This window comes from Urtica dioica, chromosome 8 (assembly GCF_054948205.1).
Source record: "Urtica dioica subsp. dioica isolate 48M chromosome 8, U.dioica_male_clone48M_v1_H2, whole genome shotgun sequence".
Taxonomy (NCBI): domain Eukaryota; kingdom Viridiplantae; phylum Streptophyta; class Magnoliopsida; order Rosales; family Urticaceae; genus Urtica; species Urtica dioica.
In genome coordinates this window covers 4,244,506-4,269,589 of record NC_142763.1, presented here as the reverse complement: position 1 = coordinate 4,269,589, position 25,084 = coordinate 4,244,506, and the positions used below count along the sequence as shown (strand labels likewise).

At 32.6% G+C, this 25,084-nt stretch overlaps 2 protein-coding genes across 2 annotated transcripts; one reads left to right on the top strand and one right to left on the bottom strand.

Annotated features, from left to right (window-relative positions):
* The first annotated feature begins 1,947 nt into the window (after nucleotides 1-1,947).
* On the top strand, nucleotides 1,948-4,816 carry LOC149387415 (transcription factor bHLH63-like). The gene is made up of 7 exons (XM_089623859.1): nucleotides 1,948-2,688; nucleotides 2,784-2,984; nucleotides 3,087-3,221; nucleotides 3,320-3,391; nucleotides 3,524-3,739; nucleotides 3,838-3,916; nucleotides 4,562-4,816. Exons 1-7 carry the CDS (start codon nucleotides 2,218-2,220, stop codon nucleotides 4,597-4,599), a joined length of 1,212 nt encoding a protein of 403 aa, XP_089479985.1. The 5' UTR covers nucleotides 1,948-2,217; the 3' UTR covers nucleotides 4,600-4,816.
* An 8,416-nt stretch (nucleotides 4,817-13,232) lies between these two features.
* LOC149387414 (uncharacterized protein C167.05-like) lies at nucleotides 13,233-14,923 on the bottom strand. The gene is made up of 5 exons (XM_089623440.1): nucleotides 14,587-14,923; nucleotides 14,411-14,490; nucleotides 13,730-13,848; nucleotides 13,571-13,647; nucleotides 13,233-13,451 (listed from the first exon to the last, which is right to left on the bottom strand). The coding sequence occupies exons 1-5, from the start codon at nucleotides 14,861-14,863 to the stop codon at nucleotides 13,426-13,428; spliced, it is 579 nt and encodes a 192-aa protein (XP_089479566.1). The 5' UTR covers nucleotides 14,864-14,923; the 3' UTR covers nucleotides 13,233-13,425.
* Between the last annotated feature and the right edge of the window lie 10,161 nt (nucleotides 14,924-25,084).

The following is a 25,084-nucleotide window of genomic DNA, read 5'->3' as shown; positions in this document are numbered from 1 at the left end:
CTTAAATTTCAAATACAGAAATATGAAAATAAGGGAATGTTAAAATTGAATTTTTAAATTGCTATAACTGCTGCCAAGTCAGCGAAATGGCTCTTTATCAAACAAAAATAAAATGTTGGCTATATTCAAATAATGACGTTTCAACGGGCTTAATTGTTAACAATTCTTTTTTTATTCGCATACAAATTCATATACACATAAAATTTAGGTGTAGATCTCGTTTATTTTTATATTTTTCATTTTAACATCATGTTTTTGTCAATGGCATCTTAGCCGACAATAGCTATCCGGCTGTGTTAATACGGCCTTTTTGCTGCCAAAAAGTTGTCTTTCTTTCTACTAAACAGTGTGAAATATCATTTCAACTAAAAAATATTTGACAATAAGATGAGTAACCAATGACCATTATAAACTCTTGTTAATTTCTTTATATTTTTGAAATGGCTCTCTTAAAATCCACCTCAAGATGACGTTTTTTAGCGGTCGTTTATCTTGAATATTGTACTTCACTACTTACATTAATTGGTTGACCCCTGTTAGCCCGACCCTTAACTACTAGAACATTGTAAATATCAGGCATCTTACACGTGAAAAGCTACATCTAATATTGGACTATATATATGAGCAATACGACCCAATTTAACTAACACTTGGACTGGATGCTCGTTAATGAGACTTTATCGGGGTTTCGTCTAATGGTATCTCAACTTAAAACCAATTGATAATAATTGATAATGATTGTTCTTTGGGATATTTGAAAACTTTTAATAGTTCCTTTTTCTTTTCCTATGCTAAAAAAAAGCTTTTTTTCCCGATAATGATAAGACATACATATTTTTACAATTTCAACAGTAACAAAATCAAAATAGTTCTTACATGATCTATAAATTAGAATTAAAACCTGAATAAAATTAGAATTATTTATAAATTTTGAATAAAATTATAAATTTATAAAATCAACTACTCATTTTTATATTGCTGCCATAAAATATATTATGGATAAATAAAAGAGAGACAAAACTTGTTAGCACATAAACTCGAATGTGCTTGTTGTTTTTCTAAGTACTTAAAATTTATGATATATAATTCTCATAAAAAATGATTAAAAAATATATAGGGCCAATTAGCCCAAAAAAACACATACCCCTTTTTAAAAAGTAGGTTAAGTTTTATTTATTATTGATTCGTAATAAATTAAATGAACTATCTAGTTGATTTAATTGGGTTATTTTTCTAATAAAACAAAAAAATAGGCTTTGAATGTCAAAATGAACCAAATGAAATGACTAATTGTAACAAATATATATATATATATATATATTAAGACCGCGCACAGTTTAGCCTAAGCTCATTGATTTAAATTTCACGCTTACGTTACGTTTATGTTCTTGAATGAATAAAGGAAATGAATACAAATAAATAAAAGCCTTATCCACACAACCACAGTCGTGATCAAATTGCGTTTGATGCGATCCCCAACTTGTCACAAAACCTTTTTGGCGGCTTCTAAATTGTTAAATGATTCATGATTAGTTAGGCATAAACATTCGTTTAAGGATATAAAGTAGATACTGTTAGGACCAGAATCTTAATTAAGGAAAGTGACATGGATTTTGTTGTAGTATAAACGGGGTACATAAGACACACGCATTATTATAGAATATAACAGTGTCATTACGTTGCATGAAAACACAAACAAACCCAACCTCCTCAGGTTATTAATGAGAGAGAGAGAGAGAGAGAGAGAGAGAGAGAGAGAGAGTAGTCCGTTCGTTACATGGACAAGACCACGTGGCGGCCATGTCAATGGGTCCCACAAGAGGGCCTCTAACGATGGATGCATTCGATGGTTCTCTCTCTCTCTCTCTCTCTACCCCATTTGATCTATACATACATACATATAATATTATACATTGTAGTATTGTTTCTCTCTCCTAATAACTCCGGCTAAGTTTTCCTGTCAGATTCCGGTGAAACCCTTTTTGCCCTTTATTTATACCCCACTACTTCTTTCCTCTCATTACCCTTGAATTCTCTCTCCCTCTCTCTCTCTCCCAAAACTAATCTCAAATCTCTCAACTCTTTATAAGTAACACAACAACAACAACAACAACAACAAAATAGAAAACGATCCAATCCAACACTACGCAAAATAAGCAAAGAAAATAAAAAAGAAGAAGAAGAAAGAAAGCAACGCAGTGTAAGTCTAAACGTGATATGAACAGCGCACCTCCGGAGATGTTGCAGCACTGCCTGAGCTCGCCGGGAAACTCCACCGGAGTCTGTACGGACATGACGGTTCTGGAGAGACAGAGAGCTCGGTTCAGATGGCAGCAAGACCACGAACAAACAGACCCCCAAACCCAGCCACATCATCATCATCACAACAACGCCAACGCTTTCTTCAATCCCGGCGAGCAAACCGGAATGTTCTACGACCCGGCCGGCTTCCGGGCCCTTATCGCCGGAGACTCAGCGGCGATCAACCGGGCGGTCAAACCCGACCCAGGCCTCGAAATGGGTTACGCCTCGCCGGCGGTCCACGTCGCCGGAGGAGCCATTTCTCGAACGTCCAGCTGTCCGGCGAGCGGCGACGGGTTGTCGCCGGCTGAAAAGAGCAGCTTAGCCGTGGGAAGAGAGAGCTTCAAGAAAAGAAAGGCCAACGATAAAGCACAACCAATCACAAAGGTGATTCTGAGTCTTCTGACCATATATATAGGTTGATTCCCGGGTTTTTTTTGTTGGTTTGCTATTCTCAATATATATTTATTTAATTTTCTTAGGTTATACAAGAAGATGATTCGAGAGAGAAGAGAGTGAAAGGGAATTCGGAAGGAGAGTCAAAGATGAATAATAGCAGAGAGAACTCCGGTGAGACTAATTCGAAGGAAAACTCGAAGGTGTGTGAGGTTCAAAAGCCTGATTACATTCATGTCAGAGCAAGACGAGGCCAAGCCACTGATAGCCACAGCTTAGCTGAACGAGTTAGTATATGCCAAAATTAAATTAAATGAAAATACTTTGTTTTTGTTTTGTTATCAATGTGTGAATTTTTTTTTTTTTTTTTTTTTTTTTTGTATTTAAAGGTAAGAAGGGAAAAAATAAGTGAGAGAATGAAGTATCTTCAGGATTTAGTGCCCGGGTGTAACAAGATCACTGGCAAAGCTGGGATGCTTGATGAAATTATTAATTACGTTCAATCACTTCAACGACAAGTAGAGGTACTATTTCAAAATAATTTTTAAAATTAATGTTCATTTTATAACTGTGTATATATTATATATATATGTTACTGAACAAGATGTGATCGATTGTGCAGTTCTTATCCATGAAACTAGCTGCTGTGAATCCGAGACTTGACTTCAACATAGAAGACTTGTTTGCCAAGGAGGTAATATATATTAAATTCTCAAAAAATATTTTTTCTCAAAAATATTTTTATAATAAAACGTGTTTAAACTTTTAGACAAAGTGTGTTTATAATAGATACGGCACTTAGAAAATTGGTAATATATGTCCGCAGATACTCCCGCCTTGCTCGGCCGGGTTTCAAATGTCGCCGGAGATGTCGAATAATTCGGGTGGCTATGCGCAATTTAATCCGATTCAACAAATGATTTCGTGCGGCGCTTTGGAATTGGAGATGGGTTTGAGCTCTCATGACTTGGCTCTTAGAAGAACAATCAGCACCCCTGTTGCGATTCCTGACCAATCATTTCTCGACACCTCGTGTTATGCGGTAATTTCCTTAAACTAATAATCATCAATTAATATTATTATTAGTAGCAATAATGTTTTTTATTGACATGTCATTTCCTATGCAATTTTCCCTTTCAGCAAATTCAGCCCCAGCCAACTTGGGACTCCGAATTGCAAAATCTATTTAGTGCCTTCCCATCACAACCATTATTTACAGGTGAGGAGAGACTATCCTATTTTTTTCCACCATATTTTCAGTACTCATAATTAATCATTTGATAAAAATGTGCTTAGTTAGCCAGTATAATTATACAGGACCAAATAGAGCCCACAAACATGTTTGATGATTTATTTTCCAAAGGAATATAATTTACTGGGGGTCCATCTTGATTGGAAAATTAATGGTCTCTTATTTATACCTGTTTTCCTCAATTAGCATGGGAAAAAAACTCAGATTTTTCACTGATTATGATATTTCAACCACCATTTTATATATTATATAATAATAAAAAAAAAAAAACGTTAGAGAAAATCATAGATGTTGTGGGCTTTTGACTCTGTAAACCACCTAATGGCTATCATGTCAACAACCGGTGTGAATTCATCACAAGATAAAGTCTTACTCAAAGTTTTGTGGGTCCCATCAGTGCTTTGAGGTTGTGTAATTAATTCTTCAAATTCACAAAAGTAGTAAAAGGGTTTTGATTCCTTTTTAAGATGAGTATATAGAATCAATAGGGTTTGGGGGAACACAATATAGACTGTGATTTATACACATCCATGTTCCTGTCTATTTTTTTTTTATTTAATTTTGTAAGACTTCATATTAATTGAATTATTGAAAATGGAATTTATTTCGCAGGTTCAATTGAAGCTAGCAACTTAAAGATGGAGATGTGAATCAGATTCTTATTACATCTATACAACACCATTTTATTGGAATGAGAGTTCACTTCAGAAATGACCTTTCGATTAAGATTGTTTTTCTATATTTTAATATTCCATAAAAGGAAAATAGTCTATTATATATAGTACATAACACATAAATATTTGTATGTATACTTTCGACATAGTATATATCAGTAAAATAAATAACAATTAACTGATCAGAAAAAAATACGTACACCTTACTTTCGATTCTTTTTCTGCATTGAACGCGTATATTTAACTCAGTGAAAAAAAAGGGTTACTTTGGAGTAGAGGCTGATTGAAATTTGAACCAAGTGACACATCGCAAAGAATCTTTCCAGCTGTACAAGTGTAACCGTGAATATGTAATATATCTACTTTATAGCAAAATATTGAAGCAGTGATTACCTAAAATAGGGCTTGGAAATTCATCATCACGTCACAATGTGGTCACCATACATATAAATATCACTCCTGGAAAATAAAGATTAAGAGTATAAATATCACTCCTGGAGACACTTAAGTTCAAGGTAGGCCAATGCAACTCAAAACTTTTAAAATATAAATTTTTATTATTAAATTAAAAAAAAATTATTCTAAGATTTTATATTTTTAGCCCAAAATTATATTATTTTTTTTCTTACATGTCCCTTATAAACTTATAGAGTTTACCCCAAAATTTATATTTTTAACCAAAAATTATATTTTTTTTTCATATTTACCTCTCTTGAATATTTTTTTTCTTATATGCCCCTTAGAGAATTAAAATATATATATATATATATATATAATAGTTCCACTGAAAGAATAAAATAAAAAATTCGGTGCAGCATGAATAAAAATGCTTAAGTTTCTTAGTTATATGAAGTTTAATAAATAATAATAAAAAAACGTATTTATTAAAATTTTAAGAATTTATCACCGAGCATTTAAAATATGCCAGTGATGATGTTGATTTTATTCTTACTAAAATCTGAAGGAAAATTAATTACAAAATAAAAAAAATAGTTGGTAATACTATATAGTTTTTATTATTTGTTCATGACCTTTGATAGAGTTGCAATATGTTTTTCTATATGTTTTAAAAAAACATGATATAAAATAAGGACATTGTTTATAAATCATCGTGTAGTTTTTGGTGCGTTTTTGTTACCAATTTTTATCAGTTAATAAACAAATTTCATTCATATATCATATGTATGCTTAAGTATATGCTTGTCTATATTATAATTCTAGTGGTAAATTATACAAAATAAAATTTCACCACACATATACTGATCGTAAAACATATATATATATATATATATATATATATATATATATATATATTATTGTGATGGTTGATCGTGAGAAAGTTATAACTCATAAGCTTATTTGCCAATGTTCCCAAATTTTAGTAATGTGCCATATTTGTCATTGTTTTCCATCATAATCATCCAAATTTTGAAAATTTGGCTCCTATTATCTTTATGGTTAACTTCTGTCAATTGTCAATTTTCGGGTGAGTTCTGCTCACGCAGTGGCGAAGCCACATGGGGATTAGGAAGGGAAGATGCCCCCTCTAAATGTTTAAAAATTGAAATTTGGCCCTAAATTTTTATCCATTTTTATAATTTTAGCTCACATTTATATAATTTTTCAAATTTACCCCTTATGATTTTTTTTAAAAAAGTTGTCCTTTGCAATTCTGGGCTACAACCCTGAACTCATGTGACTATAATTTTTTTATGTTAAATAGTTGTTTATGTGGTTTCATATTAAAAAAAAAAAAGTTGAACTCCTTCAGAACAAAATGACGGTATTGGAGTTGATATAGAGTAAACAAATTGAATTTGAATATATAATCACATCGTATGGCGATTTTAACGCAGAAAATAGGTCACGTTTGTCAAATTTTTCAATTTCAGTCACCATTCGCTACAAGTGAAGAGAAGTTTTTATATATATATATATATATATATACATTAAAATTTAAATCTACAAATTTTCATTGAATAGAGTCACTAACATAGGAATTAATTTTTTAGAAAATACTCAAGAATGTGATAGTATCAAAATTAAACCTATATATCTTTCCATTTGGACAAAAATATACATCATTGACTCTCAATACTTCACATTTTTCTCTTTCCCACCTCTAGTTTTACTCTTAATTTCCTTAATCCCTCTTATTTTTCCCTTATTTAACTTCCAAATGTATGAAAAGAATACTCAAAATCTGTTTCCAAACTAAAATATATATATATATATATATATATATATATATATATATATATATTCTTCGATGATTTATGACGCATGTTGAAAATTATTACAGAACATAATGGAATTTATTGGAAATCGTTGGACTATATATGCCATAAATATTCTAAAACAAATATTTAAATAAATATGATAAGATACGATTAAATCCAATTCTATGAAGAAGAAAAAAAATTATCCAATGATTACCAATTTTACATTGTGAATCTTCAATTCCCGTTAAAATCATTAAAACATAATTTTTGAATGTGATTATTGGATTTTGGGAGTGATAGAAATACAAAAATGAGAGGTATGAAAGAGATCGAGGATATAAAAATGGGACTAAGAATAAAGTTTGAAGTACTAAAAGTACGTCGCTTGTTCATTCGTCCAAAATAAAAAGATATGTTCTATTTTGATATTATGACATCATCGAGTCTATTTTTTTTTTTTTTTATCTTAAAAAATAAAGAATGCAATTTAATTCCAAGAGTACGTCACTCACTCAACTGATCTATGTTTCAGATTAGTTTCCAAACTATTAAAAAAAAAAAATCGATGATTTATGACACATGTTGAAAAGTATTCCAGAACATAATGGAATTTATTGGAAATCGTTGGACTATATATGCCATAAATATTCTAAAACAAATATTTAAATAAATATGATAAGATACAATGAAATCCAATTCTATGAAGAAGAAAAAAATTATCCAATGATTTCCAATTTTATTTTTCATTAGAAAAATTGTACAAAATAACCATTTAAAACTTATTGATTAGCAAAATATATGTCATAAATATTTTAAAACAAATATTTAAATAAATATGATAAGATTGGAAAAATTGTACAAAATTTTAAATAAATATGATAAGATTGGAAAAATTGTACAAAATAGCCAAAATTTCAACTTTTTAGCAAAGTAGTCAAATTTATATTTTCAAAATTTTTTTGACAGTTAATATTAAATTTTTTGACGATTATTATAAGCAATTTATCAATTTCAAAAAAATTAAGCTTGGGATCAAAAAAAATTTTGAAACTAGATTGCTGCACATTTTGTATATTTCACTAAATTAGCACAAACATTTACTATTTTGCAAATTTATAACTTTAGATCGGTTATTTAACTACATCACTCTTTTACATTGTGAATCTTCAATTCCTGTAAAAATCATTAAAACATTATTTTTGTATGTGATTATTGGATTTTGGGAGTGTTAGAAATACAAAAATGAGAGGTATGAAAGAGATCGAGGATATAAAAATGGGACTAAGAATAAAGTTTGAAATATTAAAAGTCGTTTGTTCATTCGTCCAAAATAAAAAGATATGTCCTATTTTGATATTATGACATCATCGAGTCTATTTTTTAATTTTTATCTTAAAAATAAAGAATGCAATTTAATTCCAAGAGTGGTCACTCACTCAACTGAGGCTGAATAATTATTTATCCCCACAAAAACCCTAATGATCATGTCAAACCAAATCCAGCTGTGATTGGATTGGTACAAGACATCCATAACTACTGAGCCTAAGCAGTGTCGCTCTTCGCAATTAATCCACTTCTAAGCTCTGTCTCTGTGATTGGCCATCCTCACAAGACAAAACTCCAACCAAACCACTTGCTTTCCAATTTTCAGCACGGTCATAAGAGACATACCCTAAATTGGTGGCCCTTAAAAAACCCTCTCTCTTTTGTGCCAGAATATTCAATAATATTTGTCGATAGGGACGCTGATATATCGTATTTCAGCTGAGAAAAAAAGAAGAAGAAAAAAATCTACCCTATGAAAGCAATTGCAGTGTGGACATATATATACATATCTATTCTGTTTTTATTAATTTCAACAATTTTCAATTGCTAACGTTACTTTCATGTTCTTATAGTACACACACTCACTCACTCTTCTGTCATCTCTGAGACCTAATAATTAATCTAGAAAATATGTACTATGATTATAATAACGCTACGCGTAGTACTATGTCAGATAATTCATTTGCTCATTGTTAGAAAGAATTCACACTGACCCCACTTCGAAAAGATTGTATGATAATTTAGGAATCTAAGAAATTGTTAAGAGGGACCAATATTTTTTTTACCATGAAATAGGGTGAGGCAATATATCGTGAATTTCTCTATCGAAAGGCTGAGCGGCTTTATTTGTTTGTTGTAGTGATTCGGCGACTGGTTAAAGTGATGGTTTATAATTGACATAAAAACTGTATTTAATGGTGACACCATGATATGGACACTCACTAAGCTATATGGAAATTTGTAATAATTTTACATCTCTCTCTCTCTCTCTCTGTGGTCCTTTTTTGAAGCTGAAGTGGAGATTTCTGTGCTATTGTCCACAGAGCTCATGTGGGAGAAAAAGAGAAACTGTTGTGACACATTTGTTAGTCGAGGCTTCTATTGGATAAATGAATATTTTATTTTCTTTCATTTTTTGGGTACATCGGGAAATAAAATCAAGAAAAAAGAGACAACTATTCCTTTCATGTGGCCGATAAAATCGACATGAACCATCATATAGTTGAGGCAATATATAATTCCATCAACCCTACTGAAATTAAAACGGGCTTTACCATATATATAATGTTACGGGATAAATTAGTCAGACTCCGATCTGGCTAGTCGGACTACCGAGCAGAAATATGAATCCAGCACCGAGCTCAGGTTAAGTAAACCCAAGGGTCATCCATTGAGAAGGAACAAACCGTTCATAAGTTAAGAACGAAACCCACCGATCAGAACTTCGAAGAGAAGAGAAGAACGTGGGTCAAAGACTAGTCAAAACTAATAGAAAACATGTTTCAAGCTCTAAAACGCACACCTCGACGGTTCAGGAACCACGCAAGGAGCATTAACCGCCCACCTCAGAGAGAGGCGAAAGGCAGTTACCCATAACCGTCCAGAACGTGGGATTGATCACCCCACGTTCCTCAAAATAACCGTCAAAGACACGACCAGATGAGTATAAATAGAGGCAGCAGCACAGAACGAACGACGGACTTTTTTTTACACACTTTCTTTCACTTGAAATCTCTAGAAAACATTGCTCTCTTGTATTAGATTCGTCTGTATAAAGAGAAAGTCTTGCCTAAATCACCTCTGTACTCGGAGGCTTTGTACTCGGAGTCAGTGTATTTTCGTGAGATATTGTTGTACTAATTTTACAGGTCAACATATAATAAATGTGCTTCTTGTGAGATTTAGTTCAAAAACTTCTTAATTCTGTTTAAAATGGATGATCTACACATAGGAAAAGATAAATAACTCTATCAAACAAAATTCTCTCCTGTTATTTTAACATATTTTTTTCAGAAGAAAGAAGTCAAGGGATATTACACGTACAGGATAAACAATTCCAGATGCGGTTATTTCATTAAGAGTTTTTTTTTGTTTATAATCAATCATACGTATATTCCAATCTTGTATAAGACATGTATATGATTAAATAACATTAATTAGTTGTTTTTTCTAGCACACACATGACTTCTAAGTTTTAAGGTTACGACACTTTATACTTCCTTACAACATCGACTTTTTAACTTTGACATCTATATTTTAACTCGTGTCCGTAAGTTTTAGGGACACGAATTATCACTTAGATATATTGATAAGTGGATTGTATACACATTTAAGCTTGAATTGGGCTCTCTCTAGCGCTTTGATGCTCTTATCGTAGTTTTAACTGTCCTCAAGTTTTTAGTGAGAGTACAGCTTATAGCTAAACAAGTAAAGTGGCACGTGATCTTGTACATGAGTTTGAGATTTTAAAGGTAGCAGTTTGGATGATTTCCTCGTAGCATTATTGTATAAAGCTATTTAATAATATATTTTTATATTGTTTAGGATCAAGAAGTTACGGCTCATTCAAGCTCAAACGCGCCCCAATGGATATCCCATCATGAGCTACGTTCGACACGCTATAAGTTACAATTGACGAGTCACGAGCTATATTAGACGAGCCATACCATCTCCATTTGACATGCCATTGCACTTGAAAATCCACATAATTCATGTGGTTTTGCCATTTGGATCAATTTTCTAAAGTTACCCTAAATGATATTTAAGTCTAATTTAGACCTTAATTATTTCTTCATCTTTTCATCGAATCTATATTTAATTCTGAATGGGAATACTTATGTGACCTCAAAATAATGGATATTTAAATTTGGATGGGAATACTTATGTGAGGCATGTAATTCAATTTATTAAGACAAATTACAGATCTAATAAGTTATAGATTAATCGGCCAAATCAAAAACCTATACGTAAAAATTAAATTATGTTACAAGCAAAAAAAATCATATTGCAATTAAATAGTACTTCGCAAATATGATAATTGACAAAAAATTATATAATTATAAAAACAAGATTCCTCGTCCAATATTCATAATCATTAAACATCGTCGGAGAGATTAACAATATTTTAATGTTTATAAAAAATAAAAATAAAAAATCTTTAGGTGTGATACGGTGATGGATTTTGAGAAGGAATTTTTTTTCTATATTGTTTAGTAGCTGCAATGTTTTTTTTTTATTTTCATTTTCAGGGACCACCATAAATTGCCTATACATAATAAGCATCTTGCTGTTCTTTCGATTCAACAAAAGGCTCAGCTTTTTCCTTCTATTAATTTAAAGCCTTGTTTTAACAATGACAACCAGTGGGGCTAGTCTCTCACCCTTATTCAAGATCCCATTGATTCTCTTTGCTCCATTGGATGGTGAAATATGAATTTGTCATTTCCTTTTCTCGGGCCCACGACTCTTACGGACGCGGCCGGATATGCTAAAAGAGGCTTATTGTGTTCAAATTTTTTAGAGAGAATGTGACAAACGAAAACAAAAAAAATGTGATGAAGATGATTCTCTTGCAAACTAGTTTGATACATGAGGTGAGATTTTACGTCTTTCGGTAGTAACTCCGATGTGCATTTCTTCTTATTTTGAACCGCACTCTTTTCATTCGCTTAAGTTTTATTTTGGTCATCATATTTATTTAGGATGTTTTTGACGATTCGGTTATATATATATATATATATATATATATATATATATATATATATATATATATATATATATATATATATAATTCTTTTTACAAGAATTTATTGCAAATAGTCATTCTATTGGCTCATATTTTAAGATTATACTACAAGTTTTATTTTATTAAAAAAGTAGTTCACCAATCCACAATAATTATCTCAAAATGGACACTTGTAATTTTCTAAATAGTTATCATGTGAAATCATTCTTAGAATATCGGAGGAGCTGAATATCGGGATAAACTTACTTTTGAAATTAGACTTAATGCTTATTAGATAAACCTAAACTTTATTATGTTTTCACTTATATTATTTTCCATCTACCATATTAAAAAAAGGAAGTGATCAATTGATTTGAGAAAGATACATCTGAATAAATATAATATTAAGAATGAGAAATTAGTCATTGCAATAAATAAAGGGAAATTTGCGTCAATGTCACAAATTCATCGAGTTTTTGCATTTGTGTCACAAAGTTATCAAAATTGCATTTGTGTCACGTATTTACATTTGTGTCATATGTGCAAATTTCAAATTACTCTCTCTCATCATTTAATCTTTTTATTAGTTACTTCATGTCTTCTGAATTTTTACAATACCTCATTAAAAATCACTTCATCTTCCTCTAAAACTTTCTAAAAATTTTGTGTGTGACTTATTTACAATTGGATTGCCAATTTGTGACATAAGATGCAAATAACACATAAATAAAATCCTAAAAAATTGAGGTAATCCACGTAATTTCAAAAGAAGCTAAAACACAAGCCCAAAACTAGGGCTTGGTAAGGCCTAGTGAGAGTTACTTCTAGGCCCATGGCAGGTAATTTGACGTGGGCCAAAAGAGAGTGGTCATCCCAGCCCCTCCCAATTGCACGTGAATGGTATCATAAGAACACACTATATTTTATTTTTCTTTTAATTTTTTTTACTAATTATTAAAATTTAAAAGTAAATTACCTAAGCAGAAAAATTATAAATTGAAAAAAACAATAAAATGGTACTAAATGAGACTGACCGACGATCCAAGCTTCATCCCACTATCCGGATTGCATGTGACAAAATTTATGTACCGTTTTTTAGAATATAGTTATTTCGTATATCTCGTGTATTGATCGGGATCCCATATAAGTCTGATTTTGATGGTAAATACATCTCCACTTGATGTCAAAGTATAGGTCTGATTTTGTATTTTTTTTCATTCGGATCTTCAATTATTTTTTCTCTATCCTCAATTTTTTTTCTTTGTCGCATGTGGTTTAGATTCAAATGCTATAATTTGTTTCGAAATCAAACTACCTTGGCTAGGCAGAGGTAAGGATGGAAATTTTAAGGGGAAAAATGGATACATAAATCTGGACGCTGAATATAACACTATATTTACAACACAACTATCAGCCATAAAATTTAAAAAAAAAAAACGTAGATTAAAAAAAACGCAAAAACAAAAACTAGGAGCTTACTACAAATATAAAAATTACATAGACTTCATTACAAACAAAGCAGAGCTCCGACTAGACTAAAGACTCATCACCAGCGTCTGTAATTCATCATCAAGCAAAACAAAATGAATTAAAACTCTCAAAATGAAAATCCATGAATTATATTGTGATACAAATAATAAATACATAATTGAAAATAGGAGAAGTAAAAAATTACCTTTCCCAGGAACAATAACTACAGGAGCAGATTTGCAGTTGTGGAAAACATACTCGCTCACGCTTCCCTGTAGTACACTGTAACAAAATCAAAACAGTAAATTAATTACTTATTTATCTAAAGTATTATATATTGTTTAATAAATTAAATAATATAAACCTTTGGATTAAGGTTCTGCCTCGGGTGCCCATGATGACGCACGCAGGTTTAAGCCTTGATGCTTCATTGCATATCACTTTCCCAGCTTCCCCTTCAACTATCCTCGCCACTGTCTTTACCTATTATTTATTTATTTTTATATAAGACATCACTTATTAATTTATTTTTTTAAAATCTTAAATATACTGTCCCGCTTAGAGATCTTGGAAAAATCAAACAGTGGAGAAGAAAAAATGAAACTCTTCACTTATTTGGAATCGAGTCCGTTATATATATTTTCCCTGTTTATATTTACTTAAGATATTTATTCCTTTAAATTTTCAATTTTCTTACTAAAACAAAAAAGGAAACAAAAAAAAAAAAAAAAAAAAACGGTTTCTTCTTTTTTTCAAACACTTTGCCTAATGCTAAAAAGCCAAAGGGTATATCTTGATTTTTTTTTTTTTTGCGTAAGAAAATTGAAAATAGAAGGAATAAGGTATATCATAATAAATAGAGTGAAAGCCACAATTTGATGTCTAAAACCCCCCCAAAAAAATAAATAAACAAATAACCCAAGCGTTTTTCATTTTTGTTTTAGTAAATGCTTCAATCAGAAATCGTTAAAAATTCGCACAAACCACAAAATAGTAATAATAATAATTTTTTTTTAAATTTAACAAACTAAACCACAAAACAAACCATGGCTATTTCGAAGGCCTCAACAGCAAGCTTCTCCATCAGTTGCTGAGTCGCCTCGTAGACGAGATCGTTCCTCACACCTAAAAAAAAAAAAATTATAATAACATCAAATTAATAATCACATTTCGCAGCACGTATAAAAAAAAACACATATATATCGATCCGTGTTACGTAACTGGAAACGGCATGAACGAGGTGTAGCGTATCTGCGAGACGACAGAAGTGGATCAAGGCCCAATCGAAGGCATGTTTGCTATTGGGCCCATGATCCACAGCCACCAGAATATCTCGGCCCCTCCTTCTCTCTCCTGTTTCTCTCTCTAGCTCTGGCTCGTGCTCTGCCTTCAGCGACGGAAGTTTCACTTCTTTCCAGCTGTACACTTCTTCGCCTTCCACCACCGTCTCCATTGTAACCACCACTAAACCCTCTTTCCCACAATCTGATGATCTCATCACTTAATAAATATTGTTTGCTTCGGTGCCCAAACAAAATATCTCTTTGTCCGCGTCAAGTTTTTGACTTTTATAAATTAAACGACTCCCAATGGCAATGATGGAATTTTGTTTTATTGTGTGTTTAAGACGCGTCAAATAATAATAATAATAATAAAAGACTCCCTCTTCTTGATACATGGCTACTTTTGTTGTCGGCCAACTTTAGCTGAAGATTACATCCTCTCACACCACGTCTCAGCAAAGATAGATAATATTTATTAAATATTGCTCCATTTGCTTTTAATTGTTGCATGGATTTCAATTTTTAATTGTTGCATGTAAAAGTGTATGGAAAATTTGACTTTCTATACGTTTTTTGGTTAAACTTGATACTAACAAATTACAAAAGAGAAGTTTCATGTTAACTAAAAAAGTCTAGAAATATTTTGATTACATCTCATATATTCAAAATATATCAAATAGGTTTTTTTTTACCATTTTCTTTTACCGTTTGAGATTGTTCAAGAAAGTTTAAGACGGTTTAAGATGAAATTTAACAAAATATTGTGATGAAATTCAATTACTTTTTAAGATGTGTTTAGGATGTTTAAGACGGTTTAAGATGGTTAGAAGCAAAGACTATTGTTTTTTCACACCATAGAGCTACCATCCTTATGTCTCGAGAATAAAAAGAGAAATTTGTTGGAGTGTGAGAGAGGAAAATGGACAATTTTGAGTATTTATTGTCTATTAAGCTGTTGACTTTAGGCAAAGATTTGAGTGGGGTCCACTCAACGAAATTTGATAGTTCTTTCGTATTATTCTTCTTTGCGGAATGGGGTATAATATCGATTATAATTTTGCCAAAATCGGAGCTAGAATGAATGAGAAATTGATGTTTAAACTATGCTCAAAGAACACATTGGATATGTGTAATTGAAGTGGAAATCAAGAGTCCCACATGGGTTGGGAATAAGTGTTTTGGTAGTGTTTATATACTCTCCTCTTTATTTAGTGGTCAAGCAAGTACAAGAGAGGAGAGTGTGGATGAGTTATCTCTTAACCCCTCGCGCGCACACACACGCGCGCCACCGTCGAGCCGGGCCAAGCCGGACCCGGGTTTCGGGAATGTCTCGGGCTTGGGCCGATTCTATCTTTTTATTGAAATTTTCACTTCAAAATTTGTTAATTCCACAAATAACTTGTGTTGTAATGGTCGGAATTAATTGTGTACCTTGCATGAATGCATGCATTGATAATGAGCGGTTTTTACCATGCATTGATACTGAGCAGTTTTTGACAGAGCAACTGTTTGTATCCCTGCGTTTAGTGGGTGGTATTAACGTTTGTAACCGGGTCATTAGTGAGTGTTAATGGTGGTTTATTGCCTTAATGGCCAGACTGTTGGTGTGAGGCTAGAGGATGTAACCTCTGAGAGTTTGGCCTATAAATAGTGAAACCCTCCTCTCATTCGAGAAACCTGAATACTCATCCTCTCTTTCCTTTCTCTCCTCCGAAATTGTTTGTTTTATTTTATAGTCGGTGATTCGTTCTGTCACAGGGTTAAGTTCGCCGGAGAAGTTCGTTTGGTGTACCGTTCTTCTCGTTCCGCCGTTGTATCCTGGGAGGTAAATTGCTCATCGATTCCGACACCCGTGGGAGGGCAATATTACTTTAAGGAGACCGTCGAACGGTCCTCGGCCTTTGGTTTTCATCTTGTTTTTATTTTTATTTTATCATCCCATTCATAATATTGTTGTGTTGTAATTTTATTTCTTCCTTATATCTAAGCTGTTATTTTATTTTCCAGAAAATAAATATTTTATGTAATCAGTTTTCTAACAAAATTTCATTTTATAAACTAAAAATAATCAAAATATATTGAACGGATCTCTTATGTTCAAAATATCTCAAATTGGACTTTTGACCCATTTTCGGACAAAAAACACCACTCGCACAATTTTCTAAAAAAAAAATCATACATCTCCATCTCTCCAACTCTCTATTTCAACACTTTTGAAGATCTCCTCTGATTTTTTAGGATTTTCGACGATCTCCTACGAACACACGCAAAATTAAATTAAAAAAAATCAATTTTTTCACTTTTGATTATATTACCAAGAAAAATAATGAATTTCATCGCTAACCATCGCAGATCGTCGCTATCCATCACAAAACATTGCTAACAATCTCTAACCGTCGCAAACTATCGCAAAAAACTTGAAAAAAGCAACGACGACTCTTTTATAAAATCGGGATCGCAAAATGTCGCTAACAATCGCTAAATGAGCAAACGTTGGAGATCTTCAAAAGTATTAAAAAAGAGAGTTGAAGAGATTTAGAAGTATGAAAATTGTATAGAGGGATATTTTTGTCTGAAAATGAGCCAAAAGTTTAATTTGGGATATTTTGAAAATAAAAAATTTAGCCAAAATACTTTGCTAGTATTTAAGTCTTTCTAAATTTCTCAATAAAAAGTCCCTTGATGTACCATAATTTATTGAGCTTAGCTATATAAAAGCATTTCTTCTTGTTAAGTAGTTTCCAACCCCATTTGGATAGCATTACCTCATGAGTCCGAGCCCACCAGAGCTCTTGGGCTTGCAAAGCTCATCCCAATGTTTTAAACACTTAAAACTTTATTTTATTACACAATTAAAACTCTAATTTATTAAGACAAAATTTTCCAAAGGAAAAAAAAAAGAGAAACTTAATTATTCTTAAATAACAATATGATCCTATATCTCGTCTATCATGATAAAATCACCGCTTTTTAATCCTTAATTTGGTAGAGGATTTGCGTTCTTATCCGTAGGTCTGTCAACTTTGGTTTTTTTTTTTCTTTCTTTTTTTGGATTTTAGTTGAATTATCAGCTTTTTCAGATGCTAGTTTTGGCTAGAAGCGCCGAGTATGTAATTTTAATGCTCGAGTCACGTTTCTCTTTATGTAGCTTTGCTCCCCTGTTCTATCTGAGTGTCCAAAAACATTGTTGTCCATGAAGCATTATTTGAGGAATTGGCGGCATAAATCATCAAACTCTTTCGCTGGACTCAGTTTGGTACTCAAACTTTTTTTTTTTACGGGAATAATCACTAAACTGCATTTCTAGTACCGACGTTACTCATTTTAACGATTTTTTTGACGGAAATCCACGTGTCTCAATCTAACATAAATTCGAGTACCAAAGTCGACCGGCGACGTAACCAAAGTCGCCGGAAGCCGCGGCGGCGAACATGGAGCGGGGGTTGATCATCGACGGCCCTCGGAGCCACCGGTCTTGGACGAGGCTGTACCGCCACACGACCGGAACTCCGTCGTCTTCCTTGCCGGAGACCAGCAAGTGGGTCCCGGCGCAGAGCGTCTCCGTCGTCTTCCGGCGGAGATTGCTGGAGTACACCAACCAGTCATCGCCGGCGTAGTAGAACGAGCCCTGGGCTGAGTTGGCGCAGGCCAACGACTCGTAGCTCACCGAGCGTTGAATCCCGGAGCTCGACTTTCATATCTCACTTCCGAATCCATTTCTTATTCTTCTTCTTCTTAATCAAAGAATACTATTCCTCTTACGCTCTGAAGCCAAATTCCTCAATCCCCTCTCAAGCCCTAAAACGAAAACGGCTCTCCAATGGTAAGGCAAGCGAGCCGAGGAGGCTGCGCTGTGGAACTCGATCGTGGACGAAGCGGCGGCGATGGAGGCCTCTGCAAGAGACGAGTCTCTGGATCTCAAGAAGCTCTCTGCCGAGGTGATCGATCTCCCAGAAGAGACTCGGCCGGGGCTTTCGGAGCCGTTGAGATCTGCGGCGGAGGAGGAATCGAAGGGGGAGAAGACTGCGTCGGCGTACGACGGAGGGTCGAGGTACGATCCGTCGGTCGTCTGCGGCGGTGGCGGCGCGAGGAGGGGATCGAAATCGGCGGTGGAGAGAGATGATGAAGGGGAAAACAGACAAGATGAAGAAGAAGAGTCAGCAGAGGTTCCGTAAAAAAAAATCGTTAAAATGAGTAACGTCGGTACTAGAAATGCAGTTTAGTGATTATTCCCGTAAAAAAAAAAAGTTTGAGTACCAAACTGAGTCCAGCGAAAGAGTTTGATGCTTTATGCCGCCAATTTCTCTTATTTTGAAAACAGTTAGCAAATTTTTTTTTAAAAGAAAATCTTCATAATGAATAAACTCAGTGTGCTAGCATATGTCAATAAATTTATTGACAGTTCCAGCAAACCATTTCGACAAACATAAACATAAGCAATATTGCTCATAACGGTGACGTTTTCAGAAAAAAAAAATGGTGACGTTTTCAGAAAAAAAAAAAAAGAAGAAACAAAGGGTAAAATATATATTCATGATAAAATAAGAATTCTTTAGTCAAAATGTTTTGGTAACTTTTTGTTTAAAAAAAAATTAAAAATAAATAAATAAATTCACATCATTTGGACATCAATAACACGGTATAATGACCACCAAATTATAGTATGAGTATTGTAGGCCACGGTAGTTTTTTGTAGTGTGAATCATTGATGTTTATAATATATATAATATTAGAGAATAGTACTTTTAGTGTGAAAGTTTGATGTTATGGGTAGAATAGAAATAAAAATTTGGTGCTAAAATTATACTAAAATGATGTAATTTCAACACTAACTTTAACGTTGAAAGTGAAACTTTTTTTTTTTTTAAGATATGCACGTCGAAAGTGAGTTGTATAACGTTGTCGCTATCATGGTATCACCCATGTCATTTTTGGTTACTTTTATAATACTTATTTGTAATTATATGTAACAATCTACATGGCAAGGTAAATTTCAACGAAAAGCACAACCAGAAACTTTGAATAAATAATTCCTAGCAAATAAAAGAAAAAATGAATAAATATTTTTTTTTCAATACTTAGAAGCAAGAACGTCCATGTACCAGATTTTTAATGGAAAACAAATAAGAAATAAGAAATTACGTACTAATTTAAGTAAGTTCAGGTTTCAAGTAACTTCAAACTCTTAAATTGACTAGGTACCAACCTTTTGTTACCAAACAAAAGAGTATTGCATTTCCATATAATTTAAAAGAATACAAATTAATATTTAAAACTAACTGGGAGCGACGAATACATGTTTTCTTGTTCATAAAGAATATAAATGATATGAAAAAAGAGTCTCACATACTCATAAATATATAAAAAGGCGTTCTTGTTTTCATTTTAGGTTTCATTATGTATTGTTTGTTGGCCGAGATTGGATTGACATAACTACCATACTCTCCGCAACAAGGCAGAGGCAGACGATGTCAAAATATGAAGTCATTTTTTTATTTTTATTTTTTTATCGATGGTAGTCATGCAACGAAAGTAATCAACATAACGTCTTCACTCTATACTAGGGTGTTGCTCATAATTTTATACAATGATTAATATACATGTGGATAAAAAGTTGAAGGTTTGATTTTACTGATATGTTCATTGCCGATAAAGGCGCTGACATATATCTTTAAGTTATCGATTAGGATTCGGCATTCAAATAGGAGACTACGTATTAGACAAGGATTAATAAATGTACGGATAAATTATTGAAGCTTTGGTTTTACTTATATGTTAAATGCCGATAAAGGCGTTGACATATATCTTAAAGTTATCAATTAGAATTCCGCGGAGATACTAGTGATGAATATTTTTTAAAGTAATATAATAACTCTTTGTAATGTTATAGTGCTCATAACGGTGTTAAACTAGAAAGTCCAAATCATGTTCATAATACTAAAAAAACGATAAAAATAACAAAAAATTGGCTGCTTAAGCCACAGAATGTGTAGCAATTTAAAATTGGTCAATCTTTCGTTAATATGCTGTAAATAGCCATATTGCTTACGTGGCAGCTTATTAATTAAATTAAGTTTACACTTTTGCCCTTATTTAATTTGCAGAAATCGAATAGGGAAGTTTTCAAATTTGAAATTTGAAATTTCCTGCAGATTTTGAAAATTAATAGCCCATTTATTGTTATGTTTTTGGAAGTTTTTAGCGTTGACTTTAGGTAATTAGTATCTATTTTCGTGGTTAAACTCTGTAAATATATTCTTCATTTATTGATATTTTTTTGTCTTCCATATATTCATAATTTCCATAATTTTCGTGCTCAAAATATTTCCAGAATTTTTTTTCAGTTCAAATATACTGTAAATATGCTTTGTATTTACAGTGAATATACTGTAAATATGTTTTGTTTTTACAATGAATATACTGTAAATAAGCTTCGTATTTACAATGAATATACTGTAAATATGCTTCTTATTTACACGAATATACTGTAAATAAGTTTTCTATGAACAACAACCAAAAAAAAAAAAAACTGTTCTTCGCGGTGTCGCAGATCGGGACCTTGGACGCAGATCGCGGAGAGGAGGACGAAGTGACACTTAACGGCGGTGGTGACGTGGTGGTGGTCGTGATTATTAGTGGTGGTCGTGATTATTAGTGATGGCGGCGGCCTGAAGGAGGTGCTGCCTAGCGCGGAGTTGGAGGCGGGGAGAACCATTTCACACGCACGCACGCCTAGAACCATTTATGGCTGTGAAATCAACTCTCCGGTGCTCTCTGCGTCGTTTCCCGGTGCCTCCTCTCGGTCCGGCATCCATGGCGACTCGTGGCTGTCCTCGTTTTCTCGGCTGGAACACGCGCGGGTGGTGCTCGGTCTTGGCCATTGATGGCGCGCAAGGAATGAAAAAGAAGATAGGAGAATGAGATGAAGGAGACGATGACAATGAGAGAGAGGAGGGGGGTGCTCGGGCTCGGCCATTGATGGCGGCCAAATCCTCTTTTTTTTTTTTTTTTTTCCTGAAGAGCAGTAAATAGCGTCCAAATTTGTGGTGCGTGATGTTTAAATTCGTTTGTTAATGCATTTATGGAGTTTTAAATGCTCCCTTGATTTATGTAAGGTAGTTATGGTCGAATTTTTTCTTTTCATTTTAATTTCGACGCTGAAAATAATGGGCGGGAATAACAAAGGGCAATCTTGTCCAAATTTGACTGTTCATAAATGACACTGGCTATTTACAGCTTATTAACGAAAGGTGGGCTAAAAAAAAATTGCTTATTTTTGGGAGGTCATTTAACTTAATTACTAAAAATAAAGGTGTTTTGTTTGCTAAGGGGAAATTTATATGAATATTATCATTTCAACACTATTTTACTAAAATATGTCATAAAGCAAATTATTATGGATGTATTAGTAAATGAGTTGTGAAAAAATGTTATACCTTCAATGAAATCAGTCACAAAATTGCTAGATTTCATGAATGGTCACGAATTCTCCAATTTTCGTGACGGGTCGGGATTTCATGATAGATCGGTCATGAAATTTAAATTTCGTGACATATCGTTAAAGAAATTCAATACCGGTCATGAAATTGCTGGGTTTCGTGAGTGATCTGTCAGAAAAAACGTTGGATTTGAGACTGATCTTTTCTGAAATCTAGCAATTTCGTGACCGACTATATTAAGGATATACTAAATTTTTCACAACTCATTTACTAATAGATCCGTAAAAAAATAATTGTGGTTGATTTTGGTAAAATGGTGTTTAAATAGTAATATCTATGTAAATTTCCCTTTGATAAGCGATACGAAAATATATGACAAAAACTAAAATTGGATAGAACGAACTACAACCCAACCAATCATGCTATTAGAGACGATAATTTTCTTCAACGACAAAGTCGGCTACATTTGTCATTGGGATATCTGGTCATTTTGAAACTTGAAATTGCAATGTAGCCGTAATTTGAATCATTTTTGTTTATTAGCCACCCCAATTTATTACTTATCGATTAAAGACTCTATTAACCTTAACCTTATTTTCCCGACCAATGACACGTGTATTCGAGGAAAAAAAAATAAAAGAAACGAAATAAATGAAAATAACTAAGACGCGATTAATGAGGCAAAATTTAAGCATTAATTACACCATTTTAAAAATGAAACCCAAAGTCAAACCCATTTTACCACAAAATTCGCATAACAAAAATCAAAGCTCTAAAAAAAAACTCAGCATAATCAACAGCTCTCAAAATGTACGAAAATCTCTGAATTTTTTTTTAAATGTATAAAAAAATGCATGCGTGTTCATACGAACTAGCTGATTTTGTAGACGTATTTGATACATACTCGGATTGTTCAAGAATATGGTCTTGGATAATAAAAGATCATATGATGTTGTTTACTAATGTGTTTTTTTATTTATTTTTTATTTCAGATTATTATAAGGCTTTATTGTTGAACATGAATGAGGACAAAAATAATTGCGAATAAAGGTTCCAGGTCGAGACTTAAACAAATGGACGAAATCGATGCAGCAGAATTATGGTTTAATTTTTTGTTTGAACTATGATCATAATCATAAATATATTAATTAATCAGTAATAACTTTCAGATATATTTGGAAATTTAATTTATAATTGTTACTAATTTCTATTAATTATTATTAATATTGGATCTATGTATTAACTAATAACCGATTCCTTAAAAAAAAAAGTCAATAAATATCTACTAATTAATTTAAACCATACGTAACATAACCGTTTATTTTAGGAAAAAAAATGTAAATATTGTAACTGAAACTGTATTATTAAACAAAAGGTTAAAACAGAAATTTCAAGCTTGAAGGCAACTCCAACCCTAACACTAAGTTTTGTGTTGAAATCACACTATTTTTTTTGGTTTTTTAGCGCCAATTTTTTTTTTTTCAACTCCAATCACAACACTAAATTTCACACTAAAAATACTATCCTTCATTACTATATTATTAAAATCAATAAAATAGTAAAATAAAGTTGGTTTGGTAGTGAAATTGATAATCAACTAAAACTAAAATAATTTTTTTTTTTGCCGTGTGATATAGTAACACACCAAATTTGGCTTGATACTATACACACACTAAAATATAGTATTGTATTTACAATGTGATTGGAGAAGATTTTGCACTATACTTGATGATATACCGTGTGGTAGGAGTTGGTTTGAATCAATGTCATATCAACATAATGGCTAAAAAAATATTTATAAAACGTATGCTACATTAAAATCCTTAAGTGTAAACAGACTTAATTAGTTATAAATCTCTTTGTCTTTCATGTTTAGGTATCGCCGCATATTTTACATTCTTCAACGACAATGTTGCTGAAGAGATATTCATTAAATTGTTCTAGCGGCATCGTCGTCAAAGATAGTTAAATAATCAAAATAAATGACACGAATATTTGGCTTATTTATTCGCAAAAACATCTGTGACAACACTATCATCGAGATTCAATTAATTTAAAAAAATGTTTCGGCTAAATTTTAAGCTGTTAATTTTTCTTCTCTAACCATTTCGGAAAAATGAATCTCAGCCAAATAGGAGATACCCACTGAAAGCGGCGCCGCCGTCGCAAATCGAGAAAATCGTTAGAATTAGAACCTTGCTCAAAACTAAACTGAGCATAAGGATGTTAAAACGCATTATGGTATAAATATTCAAATAATAAAGTAAGCCCCCCGCTAACATTGTTTCAACAAATGATTATTTGAATTATTTATTTACACGTGTTATTAAATTTTTCATCTTTTGTTTTCATATATTTATCGTTTTATTCAGTATTTTTACCGAATGTATTTTTTTTTTTTTTTTTGCATCAGCTTTTTCATATGTATGTATTAACAAATACATATCACTTAATGTTTTACAAATACATATCACTTAATGTTTTACAAATACATATCGAAGGCTGAGAATTTAAAATAAATAATATTCCGATCCCAGTTTTTTAGGATAATTATTAATTTTAAAGGTGAGATTAAAATCGTAAGTATATAATCTGTTTGGTTTATTACTCTCAGGTTTTAGGTAAAGTTTTGAGAAGCGAAGTTTATACATAACTAACCTTATCTAATTCATCTACAAGCTGGCAGATTTACTAGCTAATTATTTGAAAACTAACTAAATGATCCTATGTGATAGGGTTTAAGAGGTTACTTAATAGCCTCCTTTAGACTTGAGGCAAAGATAGGCTTGGATTCTTCGGTATAAGTTGGTTCAATCTCAGATAATGCCAACGGCGGAAGAGGATCTTAGCGAGTCCCACGGAGGCGAGGTCGAAGAAAAGCCCTAAAATCAGCGACATCATCATGAGCTTCTCCAGAACACCAGTCCAATTGGATCAACGCCACTTTCATTCGAGCTCTTCGGCGACTGATCCGAGCTCCTCCGGGATGGCACGGAT